Source organism: Cavia porcellus, unplaced genomic scaffold, assembly GCF_034190915.1.
Source record: "Cavia porcellus strain 051 isolate PalLab524CR breed Dunkin Hartley unplaced genomic scaffold, mCavPor4.1 scaffold_1, whole genome shotgun sequence".
Lineage (NCBI taxonomy): Eukaryota > Metazoa > Chordata > Mammalia > Rodentia > Caviidae > Cavia > Cavia porcellus.
Window position 1 is genome coordinate 56,949,928 of NW_026947484.1, and position 14,286 is coordinate 56,964,213.

The following is a 14,286-nucleotide window of genomic DNA, read 5'->3' on the forward strand; positions in this document are numbered from 1 at the left end:
TTCAAAAACTAGATAGGAGGAAATCTCCATAATTGCAATACTGCATACTGTTATCTTCCCTATAGATGCCCCAGGCCTGCAAAATCAAACAAACAAAATAAACCTTGAGTTGTTTTGTGTACCTCCATTGCTATCAATTCAGCCTGTCCTCCAAACCATACGGTGGCTTTCAAGGGAATGGAGGTGTTGGTGATTCTCAGCCTGCGCCCCAGCAGGCTCACGGGAAGGCATTATCTCCCTGTTCTCTTCCTGGTCCCCACACGGCCTGCGCAGTTTACCAGAATACTGGCTGGTTGGCTGGTTGGTCAGCTCCTCCCAGACCCAGCATGGCTGATTCTTAGGTGGTGCTGTCTGACTTTTTTCTTTCTAGGCCCCACATTTTCTGTCTCTGACCAGTCTCTAATAATTTCTTTCTTCTTACTTGCTGTCATACTAATGTATTTATTTCTCCTGAAATATCATCAGAAGCTTTTTGTGTGTTTATCACTTGCCTCCTCCTCCATAACTTAAGCACCATAAAGTCAGGGGTTTTGCTTTGGCCTTGAGCAATGAATCTGTGCATCAGTGTATCTGTGTCATACAGTGTATCATCTGTGCATACAGTAAATGCTGATATGATGTAACCAGCTGAGATTTTATTGCTTCATTGAAAAGTCAAAAAAGAAAAAAATAGAACTCAAAATGTAAACTTGCAAAGAGTATGATTGCTGATGATTGCTTTCATTACTCATGGGTCCCCTACCCAGACAGGAGGGGAAAAAATAAAAAAAAGAAATGATGGAGGGGAGAGAGAAGGTGATGGAAGAGAAGAAACGATTTTTTGTGAGAAGGATTTCTTCCCTGTGAGACCCTTTCTCTAGAGAAGTGGCAGTGTTAGGGTGAATCTTTCTTCACCCCAAACCTAGTGAGAGAGCTTAGCATTTAGAAGCTATTGAGGATTACAGAAGACATTGGGAAGAGTAGTCTGTGTATTAGAAAGTCAAATTTTATTCAGGAAAAGTGGGTAGGGGTTTCAGTTAAAAGAAGGACAACTGAAAAGAATAGACACTTCTCAAAATTGTAACTGTGCTTTAGAAGTAAACAAGACTGATAAGAACATGAAAACATTTTCAGTGCCTATGGCTATTAGAGAAATGCAAATAAAAACCAGAGATTCCATCTTACTCCAGAAAGAATGGTGTTATAGATTAAAAACTGGTGGTCAACTTAATGCCAGCTGGATTACATCAGCACAGTGCTGAGCATAGATGTTCCACCTGAGGAAAATTGCCAGCATAAATAGAGACGTGGAGAAGGAGACGCTATGCATTGAGGCATTGAGGTATTGTGGCACTGTGTTTTCTCCTATGAGTTGTTGTTTGAGCCATTAAGTTCTCCTGGGGAAGCTCTGGTCCTCACATGGAGCATTGCTTCCTGGCTCTAGAGGGGAAGACATGTGCCATTTGGTCTCTAGGATGCATTTGTCGTGCTGGCTTCCTGGCATGTATCCACCTATGCTTATCATCAGAGGAGTTTGGGGCCTCCGTGTTGCTGAGGTTGGCTGTGGTGCTTTTCAGGACAGCCCTGGTCTTTGTTGTGAGTGTGATTTCTTGGCTCCAACATAGAACTCCTCACCTACCAGCACAGCTGCTTCACCCTGCTGGCATAGACTTCCTAACTTCCACTGCTGAACTTTGGGCCTTCCTGGTAGGGATCCGTAAAAGAAACTGATGTGAGTCCTTCTTGTGGGCTCTGGACCTCCAGTTGGACTTGTGGGAGGCATTGTCATGAGCTCTGGGTCTTTATCTAGACTCATGTGGGACACTGCTGTGGGATTCAGGCCCTTCATTGAATATTCTATGTCTTTAGTATTGTGGATAGATTTCCTGCATTTTCTTGTGTGAACTCTGGGTGACCATCATAAAAATAATATTATAAACTCCTTGTCCTGATTCTAATTGTTCTCCTCAGAACCCCTGACTTCAACAAATGGCAATTGTTAAGAACTCAAAGACAACAAATGTTGGCAGGGTTGTGGGAGAAAGGAGCCCTTCTGCATTGTTAGTGGGCATAAAAACTAGTGTGGCTATGATGGGTATCAGTATGGCAAGCCTGCAAAAAAACTAACGCTAGAAATTTCATTTCACCCAGCTACAACTCTTCCAGAAAGCATTAAAGACAACATACTACAGTGTACATGTATACCCATGTCTATGGCAGTAAAATTCACATTAGCTAACCCATCAACAGATGACTTAAGAAATAAAAACATGGTACTTTTACACCATGTAGTATTATTTTATTCACAAACACATAATTTTTGTAGGAAAATGGATACACTTGAGATCATAATACTAAGTGAAATCAGTCAGACACAGAAGGCTAAATACTGCATAGTTTCTCGTAGGATAAAACCCAAATACACATAATATAAGGAGCAGAATGAAAGATATATGATCTGGAGAGACTTTTTTATTGCAATGGTCTGGCTGTGTAGCCCAGGCTGGCCTGGAACTCCTGGTGCAGGGGTGGGAGGGGACCTGGGGTGGCAGGAGGGAAGGAAGAGGAGGGCAGAGGGAAGTAAAAAGGATAAGGTTACAAAGCGTATGTGTACCAGTGCTCCACAACAAACACATTTATTTCTATTGCAAACACATAGTAATGAAATCAAGAAATTGGGGTGAAAGCTTTTGAGTAGAGAAACAGTGCAATTATAACTGCGCTTTGGAAAGGTGACCTGATCACAACAGTTAGAATGAACTGGTGACTGGAGAGGCAGAGGTGAGTTAGGAATCCCATCAACACGGGCATCAGCCATCAGCTGACACCGGTGCCACCTGCAGGTTGACACCGACAACGGCCAGGAAGGAGCAAGTATGGGAGAGGCTGTGTGGTCCAAATGGTTTAATCTTTGGAAATGGTTAGTGGAGCAAGAAGGGTGCCTTACGTCTGAGTTAACAGTGAACACTATCAGGAAAAGTTTGAGCACTGCCTGAAGATCACAGGGCGATGAGCCCGAAGTCTCCAGTTTGGCGGCACATTGTGCTGGGCAGCCAGCTCTGTGCTCTGTCTTGTAGGAGAGGGCCAATGCCTTCCTGTGGCCAAATCCCCAGCTCCTCTGCTGCCCTGCTAGGCTGGGGTGTGAATTCAATTGATATGAGACAATGTCACAGAGGAAAAACCATTTTAACCGCCCACCTATGCCCAGGAGTCCCACCAAATATGACATGGAAAGAAAAGGCCACAGCTGGAGCTTGTGGGACCCCTCAGTTACAGACAGGAGGGGTGGTGGCCTTTCCTTCCACTTTAAAGGAGTGCCTCTGCTGCTGAAAAGCCACAGTTTTCAAGTGAATGAACTAATAATTAAGCTAATTTTGCTACTGAGGCATTGACATTTGTGAAACATTTTAAAGACTGTTTTCATTAATTCCACCCCTCCTTGTGCTGCCTGGCTGTGTAGATAGTTAATATGGAACCAGAGAATGACAATTTAAAGCTAATAATGCAGTAGCCCTAATTGCGCAGGCTCTTTGTGAGGGTGTCCTGGTGGGGAATCAAAACCCTGTCCATTCAGATGCTTTCCAGAGTTTCGAAAGGCAAGAGGCTGTTAAACTCAGTGCTGTGCCATAGCACTTTGAAACAAGGAGACAACTCTTTGCAAGGGTCAGCGGTGACTCAGAGGGCATCATGACAATTAAGGGTGCTTTCAGCCTAGACATCTAAAAGTGGGAATAGAACAGCAGATTCACCACCTCCAACTAGAAATCTTACTCCAGGTCTTAACTGGGAATATAATTTAGTTGGCTTTTTTGGGGGGAGGAGGTACCGGGAATTGAACTCCCCACCTTGCAATTGCCAGGCAGATGTTTGTGCTGCTGAGCTAAATCCCTGGGACCATATGGGCCATGGGACTATAATCTGGAAATGACATAATTTAACTTGAAGAACTTTAAATTTAGCACATCAGATACTTTTAGAAATATAATGTTTAGTGAAACTATGTTTTATAAACTCAGGTATGCAAAGAATCAAGTAATGCTTTTAGGCGAGGTATTTAGTTCGCTGAGTCATCGGCACCCCAGGTTCCCAGTGCCTGACTCAGACCTTGTATCGTATACACAGCTAGTGTTTAAATGTTAGGGTGCTGTGCCTAGGGTCAGCGCAGCGTTTACATAATTGAGGATTTATAGGACCGCAGGTTTGCTCCATGACTTTTGTGATTTTGCTCCTAAGTTTATACTACTGTCTTTGACTGGGTCCACCAGGTTTGGGGAGTCGCATCTATGCCAGACTCCTGTGATGCCAGAACAGACTCAGATTCCTTTGCATGTCCCTGCCCACCTCTTAGCCTTATTGATCTTGGGTCCCTCCCCATGGCTCAAGTCTCTCACTCATGTTGGCCTCTTCTGGTTCGCGGACACGAGACCTTTACCACTCTCCCTCCTGACCCACTCCTTGCCACCCCCAGGTCACCGCGTTTATGTTTGTGCTCTCTCTGGAATGCGTGCTCTGAAAGGGCAGAGATCACTTCCAGAATAATCACCATTGTATCTCAAAAAGGCAAACACAACATCTGGAAGCAAATAGCTCTCTGATAAATATTTGTGAAACGGATGAATCAAGAAACAAGGAAGATGGGTTGCATGGAATGCACCGGCGTTGGGCTGAATTCATGGACTAGTACTGACAGCAGATGAGATGAAGATAAATCCACAGTGCGCACATAACTGCAGGAATGTGTGGACGTAAATCCTGGACCACAATTTCTGATGGAAGGAGTGGCAGTCACATTTATATTTACAAATATATAAATCAACCTGGCCCCAGTTTAAGACTCCAATTCTTCCAGAGTGGTGGAAAACTTAAGCTCGGCTATTCTGAAGTTTCCCCTTTCTGCTTCAAGCGGGGCTGGGGTCTTGGGGCACGGAGCCATTTGTCCACCATGGCTGCCACTGGGATGGTCACTGACTATTCACACCGTTCCTTCAGCTCTGGGTTCTCGGCTGTCTGCAGGCTGCAGGTGCTCCAGACCTGGCCGTGTAGACCGGAGGCAGTCTCCACCTGCAGTTTGCCTTCTCGGCGGTGCTTCTGCAGTGCTGCCCACAGTGTAGGAGCTAGCGTCCTCAAATTTGGGACCTCCTGACTTTCTTTCTTTATGCACCCCAACTCATGGGACTCCGCTTTAATCACGCTACTTCTCAGAGTACCCTTGTGCTTGTGTTACTTTCAGTGTACCTCACGTCACCTTATGAAATCCATTCAGGCCGACCTGAGTCAGAAAGGTCACGTGCACGGCACTCCGCCACTTGCACCTTGCTGCTCCGGCGACTTGGCTATCTTTTTGACAGTTTCAGCAACAGGAAAACAATGGGATGAATGAATATCCTTTACTATTATATCGTAAACTGACTCTGCTAACAGGAATTAAGTTTTGACTAGGACAGAGGCAGACAGTGCAGTTGTGGTCACTTTACTCTTCTGCTTAGCAAATTAATTCTGTCCTGGGGTCAGTCCGAACTTCCTAGCATGACCACAGAGGTCCTGGGTGCCCTTCCAGCCACCTCACACATCACCACCCCACTCCTTTTTCCAGGGAGGAGGCACTGCCATTCCGCGTTTGGAAGCACAGTTTTTGTACACCCAGGGGCCTCGCCTCACCTGGCTCACGCACATGCGCACTGCGGGTCACCCCCTGCTGGCAGTTTTGCCCCGTGACAGACACTAACTGTACTCCGAGCCTTTGCTTTACCTGGTGGCCGCCTTGTCTCATAAGACGGGGCCTGCCAGGGCTGACTATGGGGAAATTCCATGTTTACTTAGATTGCCAAGTCCCCGAAGTTCAACCACGCACTGCTGAACAAATAGGCATTCGTATGTTCTGCTCCCCAGCACCACCGCCAGACCACGCACTTCTGGGAGCTCATCTGAGAGATCCACTTGCGCGTACTGTAAAAGTACAAGCTCCTAACTTTACTCGCTACCGACGTTTTTTTTTTCCTAATAGAAAATACCAGAATTTTAAATGCTCTCCAGTGAGGGTGGGTGAAATACATTGGAAGGTTCAACAGGTTACTGTGCAGGAGGAAAATAAAATGGAAGAAACTTCCCATTTTTTTATGCCTTTTTGAGCTCCTCCCTTCTCCCCACCTTCTATCTCTTGGTGCCCTTTCCTTCTGCAAAAGTTGTGTCCTCTTGTTTCCTAGTGTCTATCTTTCATTTTGCTCTTTAATTTATTTGTATTTTTAGTTCCTCATATAAGAAAGTATTTAACCTTGTGTGTCTGATTTGTTTCATTTAACACTCTGGCTTTAAGGTGCATCCATTTTCCTAAAAAAACCCAGTGAATCAAATTTATCTTCTTTATGGCAGAGTAGTACTTCATTGTATATAAATACATTTTATTTCTTTTATTTTGTTCTTTACTTATATTTTGCTCTTCTCTTATGAGAGAAAGCATGTGGTGTTTAAATTTGTGTGTTCGCTCTATTTCACTTAGCAAAAAACAGTAGCATGCAGAACAATGCATTTGGCATACTACATTTTGTATAAAAAGGGGTTAAGTAAAAAACTACAAATGCATATGTATTCGATTTATGTGTGTAAGCATAAAGAAACTGTAAATACTTACAAGAAACTAATAACAGTGTTTATTTATATTTGAAGAAAGGATGAGATGGAAACACAGCAGGCTATAAAGAAATAAAAGTGCTTAATGATGCTCCTTCCTATTGGCTACATTATATATAATTATACATGAGGCAAAGTTTTAAATTAATTATTGAAACAAAATTCACTAACAAGGTTATGACTTATAATTTATCTCTTCATAAAATAAAGGATATAATGGAAATTGCTTAAGCAAAATTAGGTGGTTAATTAATACTTTAACTGTCAGTTTTCATGGTATGCACTGAAATCAACCCTGTATTATATCCTCACATCACACTGGACAAATACCAGGTGCTGCTCCTGGTTGAAGAATTGCAGGTGCTTTTACTTTCAAAAGACATTTGGAAAAGCCAACTTTTAGGAAGAGATGCAAGAATCTTTTATTTTACATATTTGAACTCACAAGTTGGAGGTGTTTCCAATTAAGTTAACTCAAACTTTAAACAATAAAAGAAAGGTAATTTTTCAAAGTACTTCTGTTTAGTCAATTGAAAGTGAAGTGTATAAAAATAAGGCCAGTAAATGATTGTCAATGTATAATTTTTTTTAAAAAGGGGGTTGCCTCATCTAGAGATAACTGAAGCTATTGGATGTTGGAAAATTCCTCTAAAAGTGTGACGAGGACAGAGGTGAGGCTCTCCATTCCAGCTGTGGCACTAGTGAGACAGACTGAGGTCACTTTGGAATTAATTATTCTTCAATAAAGAAACTGATTATTAAAGAATCTAAACTACCTGTATAGCTGCTCCGAGAGCAATGCAGTCACTAAAGCCCCTTGGGCCCTGTTTCCAAATCTCTGACTAGAGCAGCTTCTGATACCCTCCAAAGTGCCCGGCTCACAGCTGTGCTTTTCGTTCTCAGCTTTGCAGTTAATTCCATGGAGCAGATATTCAGGGGCACTTGCTACTCATTTCTAGAAAACTATTGATTTCTGTTATTCAAGCCCTAAGCATTTCATTAACAGATATTAACTTCTAATCTGTTGATTTCTTTGTTCAAAACCCTCCAGTCAGTGAGGAACAGCTGGCTTTAGTAACCCTTGGGCAGATGAGTGCATCGTGAGCCAATGGCTAAAAGCTTTCATACCCTAGGAATCTGGGCCCCGTGCATTATCCCTGCCTCCAAAACTAGTGGCATGTAACTCAGAGCATGATAGGGTTACAGTTGCTTTCCTCCTTCTAGAGTAATGCTAGGATCTTTTGAGCCATCTTGTTTGTATTCCATTGGGTTCACAGTTATGAAGAGCCCACTCTCATCTGCTTTAAAAGTCGAGCACTCTCAGAATTTCACCCATAAAAAATGAATGTGTGTATGAAAATGTTCTGTGCCCTCGACTCAGTTCCTCAAACGTAAAGGGGAGTCATGCACTCTAATCCAACTGAATGGACTTAATTTCCTTTTTCTATTGGTGTAGATGCACCACCTGGTGGCAAAATGGTGCATTTTAAGTGTAGTGTGTGTGTGTGTGTGTGTGTGTGTGTGTGTGTGTGTGTGTGTTTAGGGGCTCTACAACATGGGCCAGAAGATTTTAATACATAATATTCCTAAATACCTAGATCGATGGTAAATATTTCTATACTGTTCAATATCCTTATATATGCAGTACAGGAAGTAGAGAATAACATTTCGGAAAATAGAACAACCTCATCTGATTTATGTTAGCTACAGGTCTTACCATTTCACCCTTAAGTTAATATCTACTTACTGTGCTGTAATTCTTATTGAGACACAAACAAAGCACTGACAACCAAAGTAAACCATTTTCTTTATTTTTAATTTTTAAGAATAATAGGGGGCTGGGGGTTTAGCTCAGCGGCATAAGCACCTGCCTTGCAAGCAGGCGGTCGTGAGTTCAATCCCCAGTACCGATAAAAAGAAAAAAGAAAAAAGAAGTGTAAAAAAAAAAGAATAATAAAGTTTAAAATGATGTGTGCTTTTCCTTACATCAGCCATTAGTATAAGTCATGGGGCAAAAAAGTTTGAGATTTTCAGTGCCATAGGTAATTTAGACTGACACGTTAATTTCACAAATGTAGCAGCAGCCAGGACTCGTCCAAGGTCATGCTGGCTGTGAGCAGCCAGACTCAAGAAACCATGGCTTCTCATTTCCTGTCTGAGAATGTAAATGTTACCCTCACTCAATGCCAAATTATCTGTGTGAAGACGTGTGGCCTTAACTTGGACATACAACACTTCGGGACACCAACACATGAATTAATGCATATTAATTGTGCTTTGATATTCTGAGGACAGAGGATACAGTAATGAAAGGAATACATGCATTATAAAGCTAAGGAAAAGATTTTCTAACTGCTAAACCTCATAGATTCAGATATGTGTCTATTTTTAGGGAGATATTTTCAGAGTTCATACAACTGCTATGCTGTAGAGGAGGTCTAAAAATTCCCTTTCCTTTTCTTACTGCTTCTGAATCAGGATTCGTTCCCACAAAGTAGAGACACACTTGTGGATTTAAGCGTCAGCTACGCTCAGAGCTCCCTCTCATGACCACTGAGTATCACACAAGCCTCCTTTTATTCTCCCTGTTGCATTCAACTAACAGCTCACTGGTTAAGTTTTAATTGCTTCCAATGAGGTCAGCAAAGGTATTTATTGAAAAGCCCTGAATAAAAGGCTACACACACACACACACACACACACACACGCACGCACACACACAAGCACACATGCGCTCACACACAGAGAGAAAATCCTCTTGCCTGTTGATTTATGGAAACAATTATGATTCTGCTGGAGAATTTCTCAGCTGAGAAATAGTTTGTAGCTACAGTAGAGAGGCTCAAGTTGCACAGGCAGACAACAGACATGGAATTCCTGTGTATCCAGCTGTTATAAACAGAACAAGTAAGTTACTGTTATTTGTCTTTAAAAGCAGTGTTGAATGTTTTCTAAAGTTGTCTCTTGCTCTGATAATGGTACTGAGGGGGAACATAGTTACCAGACTTGTGAGCCATGTAAGTATCTATAGTAATTATGCTGTAGAACGTACATAAAGATAGGTTGAAGTTTTCTGGTATATTTCTGACAGTTAACTTGAAAAATGTGGGCTGTTCCGGAGAAAATAATTGCTGAGCCACAAATGTAAAAGCATGTCATTAAAAATCTAGGGAAAGCATTTCTACTTTGTGAGTAGTAACGTAGAACTTGATTTAAAGCAACAGCTCTAAGTATGGCATGTTTCTGACAGTGAATGGTGTGGTCAGGTTCTGATTTCTCTACACTAATGTAAAACTTTTATAAATCTCCAGATAGAGTGGTAAAGAGGTCGACAGCCTCTGGGAAATCTGCTTTGAGTGTATCTTCAAAGTATAAGCTGTGTTTGTTACGATCCTGCTTACCCACTGAAACTTATACATACATTTTTTTATCTTCCTCTCTCCCCCTCCCCATTCTTAATCTCTCATTGCAAACAGAAGTCAAGTAGCAAACAGTGCCGCAGCAACCGAGCTCATTACAACCTGCTTTTCATAAGGATATATCAACACAGAGTTATTTAAGGAGGAATCCTGTATTGCTACCAGAAGCTAAAAGGATAAGTGTGCCCATCTGGAAAGAGCAAGGACTCTTTCTTCAATCAATCTGCAGTTCACAGATGGGACAAGGTCAATGACCCAGGAGTAGCAGCCAACTCAAGACTGAGTTTTCATTATGGTCTTCATGGACCCCCGGAGCACTACACTATAATGCACAAATGGATACTGTCATGGATCCTGCCAACTTTGCTCTACAGATCGTGCTTTCTCGGTGTCTGTCTGGTGGGCACTCTAGCCTTAGCTTGCAATGATATGGCCCCAGAGCAAATGGCTACCAATGCGAACTGCTCCAGCCCCGAGCGACATACGCGAAGCTACGACTACATGGAAGGAGGGGACATAAGAGTGAGAAGACTTTTCTGTCGAACACAGTGGTATCTGAGGATCGACAAGCGAGGCAAAGTCAAAGGGACCCAAGAGATGAAGAATAGCTACAGTAAGTATGGTTTCTTTTTAAAAGCATCTAACAGTTTGTTGTAGGATTGACTTTCAGGTGACATACTTTCTCAGTTTCCTGCATTTATGGAAAAACCTAACTGCAGGGTCACTTTCAAGTTTTTCTAAATTGAGGTTGTTAAACTATGTTCCTGAAAGTTTTTTTTGGAAAAGGGCAAATCTACTAACACTGTACTTCAAACTGATAATGCCAGCCAGCTGCATTTCATGTCCTGAGCTCAGAATGATCCTATGCAAGATGGAAATGATATTTTTCACACTGTGACTTTTCCCCCTAGGAAAACTCTTCAGCAGCTCTTTTATAGTTCTCAGTAAAGCTCATCAAAACTGCCAAGTACTAGTTTGAGGTGCAGGGAATTTATTTATTAATGTATTTTGCTTCGAAATAGCATTTCCATGATGCAAAAGACAATCTGTGTTCAAAATTGCATTTTTGCTCAGTTGTGTATCATTACAGAACAGAAAGGAATCTGTGGCCCTCTCCTCTGTGTCATAATGAGACTGTATTAGAGTGTTTAACTACCTACCTAGACAGAAAAACAGGTTTTTTTCTAATGTTTTCTTAATCTAAATTTTCTGTCGTATAAGGTCAATATTGCTTTAAGAGAAACAAATGTGAAGAAATAAAAGTGAACTGGAAGGGATGTTGATTTCATGATTTTTAACTAAAAGCCTCATCCCCCCCAACACCTAGTTGTTCTTTTGATGTTCAGATATTAGGACTGGAGTTTTTAGTCAGTGGTTATGGCTAATAACCAACTTCAACAGTGGCACCGTGTCCAGTGATGTAAAATACACAACTCAACAATTACTTTAAGGCACAAAAAGCCCTAACTGCACTATTAGCACACAGGCAGTGTAACTGTTACACATCTTATAATATGTGTGTCAAAGTCAATTGGAAAAGGAGGCCTAGAGAGGGTGGTGTGGACGTGTGCCCACCAGTGCCAGGCGGATGCTAATTACTTACACATTTGGTTGCCTGTTTCTTAAAGGGCCCTTTGGCTTCTGACTAACCCACCAATAAACGAGTGTTTTGAGGAATTATGTTACCAATAGGAAAATGAATGGATTTCCTCTTTAACCATAATTGATTCAGAAAGTTAAAGCCATTCTGATGTGGTTAGTTATGGTTTACTATTATTATAATGATTGCAATTAATAAGAGTATCATATCAGCTCAAGAAGATTTTCCTGACTATCCTGAAGTTAGTGAAGGAAAGGACTGTTTGGAGGAAGTTTATACTACTCATAAGCAGTTTATTTAAAAATGAGTAGGATTCACCCAGGGCAGTGAAATCTGGCCACGAGGCCAGGTGGAAACGGGACCACTGTGGGGTTTTCCAGTCCTAAATCTGGACTGTGTTCTCCAACGCAACTTCTAGTTCTTACAGTGTATTCCACCCCAAACCACAGAACACGTTACCTAAACACGAAGAAACCTAACTTCCCACTCTCTTGGCCCACAATGAATGAATGCGATGACAGCAAACAGTATCTCAGTTGCAGTCATAAAGTTATAAAACCTAAGTTGTAGAATTCTTTTTGTGCTGACTGATTTTGAATGCTTTTACCAAATAATAAAAAAGAAAAAATGTAAAATTTGGTGAAAAGGATAGTATGTCTGACTATTTGCTATGAAAATATAACTGGGACACATTTGCATGTGGATTTTATTTTGTCTGTGCTAAAATTTCTTAAAACCATAAAAGCTCATACATTTGTGCACATGGGCAAAATGCTGAAATCATCTGATAGTTGAGTTACAATTTCGCACTTACTTTCAGTAACCATAAATTGCCATAAACGCAGTAACTATAAATAACCTTGAGTAACCTTCAGACAATTTGGTATGTCATTTTTTAAGTGCTAATCCTACAGTAAAGAGATAAGAAAAAACATTCACTATCATTGTTAGAATGTCACAATACCAGTGCATTAAGAAGACATGGCATAATTATGTACATAATCTTCACGTATACACTTTCTCATGGTGTGTATATACATATATATGCTGTACCTTCTTGACATGCAAATTTCCTAGATAAAGCTTGCATCAGAATCCTCTAGGTTAATCCCAAAGGTGTCATCAAGTTGCCCTGCTATCCTATTGAATGAGGAGCTAGTTATAAAGCGAAAAAGAAGCCGGTAAGGTTTTCCCAAAGTTATAAAGAGGCAAAAGCATTTTTTGTCCATAAGAAATCTTAAGATACGGAGGGAAATACTTGAGTGAAGGCTACCCTGGGTAGTTAGAAGAAAATTCTGATACATGGTTCCTATTAGCTGACTCATTTTAGGAACGAGTGTGCATCCATAAACATGCGGATTAACAGGGTGGCATCTCCCGTGTGACAGGCTAGCTCTGTGCATCACTGCTCTCTGTCCCCACAGGAAGCCGGATCCATCCTCACACCTTCTCTTTGGATGAAAGGGAAGGAGATCTGAGGATGTTTTCAAGCGCAGCTCTCGCGTGGGAATGCAGAGTTTTTAGGGGGAGTGGGGCTAGGGCTATGGAAGTGCTCTACCCCTGAGCCCAAGTCCCAGCCCTTAGACATGCGGTTTGAAGATACTGGAAAATACAGTTTGGCGCCAGCAGGGGAGGCGAAAGACCCAGGTGTGTGATCCCTGGAAAAGCAGAACCACACATCCACGTCTCTCACCTCCCCTGCTGATGCCAGGTGTTGGGCTGGGAGAGGTGAACAGAGGCAGGGGGCAGACTGGAACAGGGTGGGGAGATGGACGGGGTCACTCAGGTCTCATCTCTAGGAAATTTGAAAAATTAGTTCCGCTACTCTGGGTTGTGGAGATCTCACTTAATGACAGTCTTGCAAAGGTATTTTAGGAGAAGGTTGAAATGAACGAATTGTAGAAAGAGTGCTCTGAGGACTCAGCACAAATAAGAAGCGCACTTATAGGTATACAAGTAAGAAGGAGCTATCTGGATGGGGGGCGGTTCATGAGTGGCGAAGAGAGGGAAGAGAAGCTATGACCAGGGAGCTGGTTCCAAGGGACTGCTTAGAGTTTTCCCCTAGGGGGCATAAAGCTTCTCTTCCCCTCCTGTTCTTTCTGGGGGCCCCACGGTCAGCTTTAGGTTAGGTTTCTAAGCCCATTGGGACCTAGTCTGAGCTAACCACAAGCATTATCAAAGCGTCAAAGGTCTCTCCAGGATGGACATCCAAGGAGAAAGGGAGGAGAGTGCTGGGAACAGCATGAAGGACTGGGAATGAATGGGCAGCGCTGACTTTGGCAGTCAGAACCGTCCCCCTGGAGACGAGGCCGAAGGGTGAATTGAGATGACCAGTGGGTCAGCCGAGCATGGGCAGACAGAGGCCGTCACTTTGCACCTGACGAAAATAACCCTGCCTCGAAGCTGGGCACTGAGGTGCTGAGTGAGGGACAGCAGGTGGGTGCTGGGCACCGGGGCAGCTGCCCTGAGAGACGGGCGTGGAGCAGAGAACCACTCCTTCCAGATAGGTTTCTTATGGTGGGGATCTGTTTACTAAAAAGTTGTGTTCTTCTCCACAATGGTTAACACCACTCATCTTTTTAAGAAGACAGCCTTAATTATCGTGAACCGCCAATCCCAAGAAAGCATATCTTGTTGGGGTGTCATTAAGGGTCAGGAATT

The 14,286-nt window shown here is 42.4% G+C and overlaps 2 protein-coding genes across 2 annotated transcripts in view; one reads left to right on the plus strand and one right to left on the minus strand.

Moving 5' to 3' along the window:
- The window catches only part of Fam227b (family with sequence similarity 227 member B), a 171,419-nt gene that overhangs the window by 51,803 nt on the left and 105,330 nt on the right, over window positions 1–14,286 (minus strand). The gene's annotated exons all lie outside the window — the stretch shown is intronic.
- The window catches only part of Fgf7 (fibroblast growth factor 7), a 50,565-nt gene continuing 45,418 nt past the window's right edge, over window positions 9,140–14,286 (plus strand). The window contains exons 1-2 of the mRNA XM_003471863.5: window positions 9,140–9,513; window positions 10,083–10,638. Of these exons, the coding sequence (XP_003471911.1) occupies window positions 10,353–10,638 (286 nt within the window). The 5' untranslated portion in view covers window positions 9,140–9,513; window positions 10,083–10,352. The remainder of the gene's footprint in view (window positions 9,514–10,082; window positions 10,639–14,286) is intronic.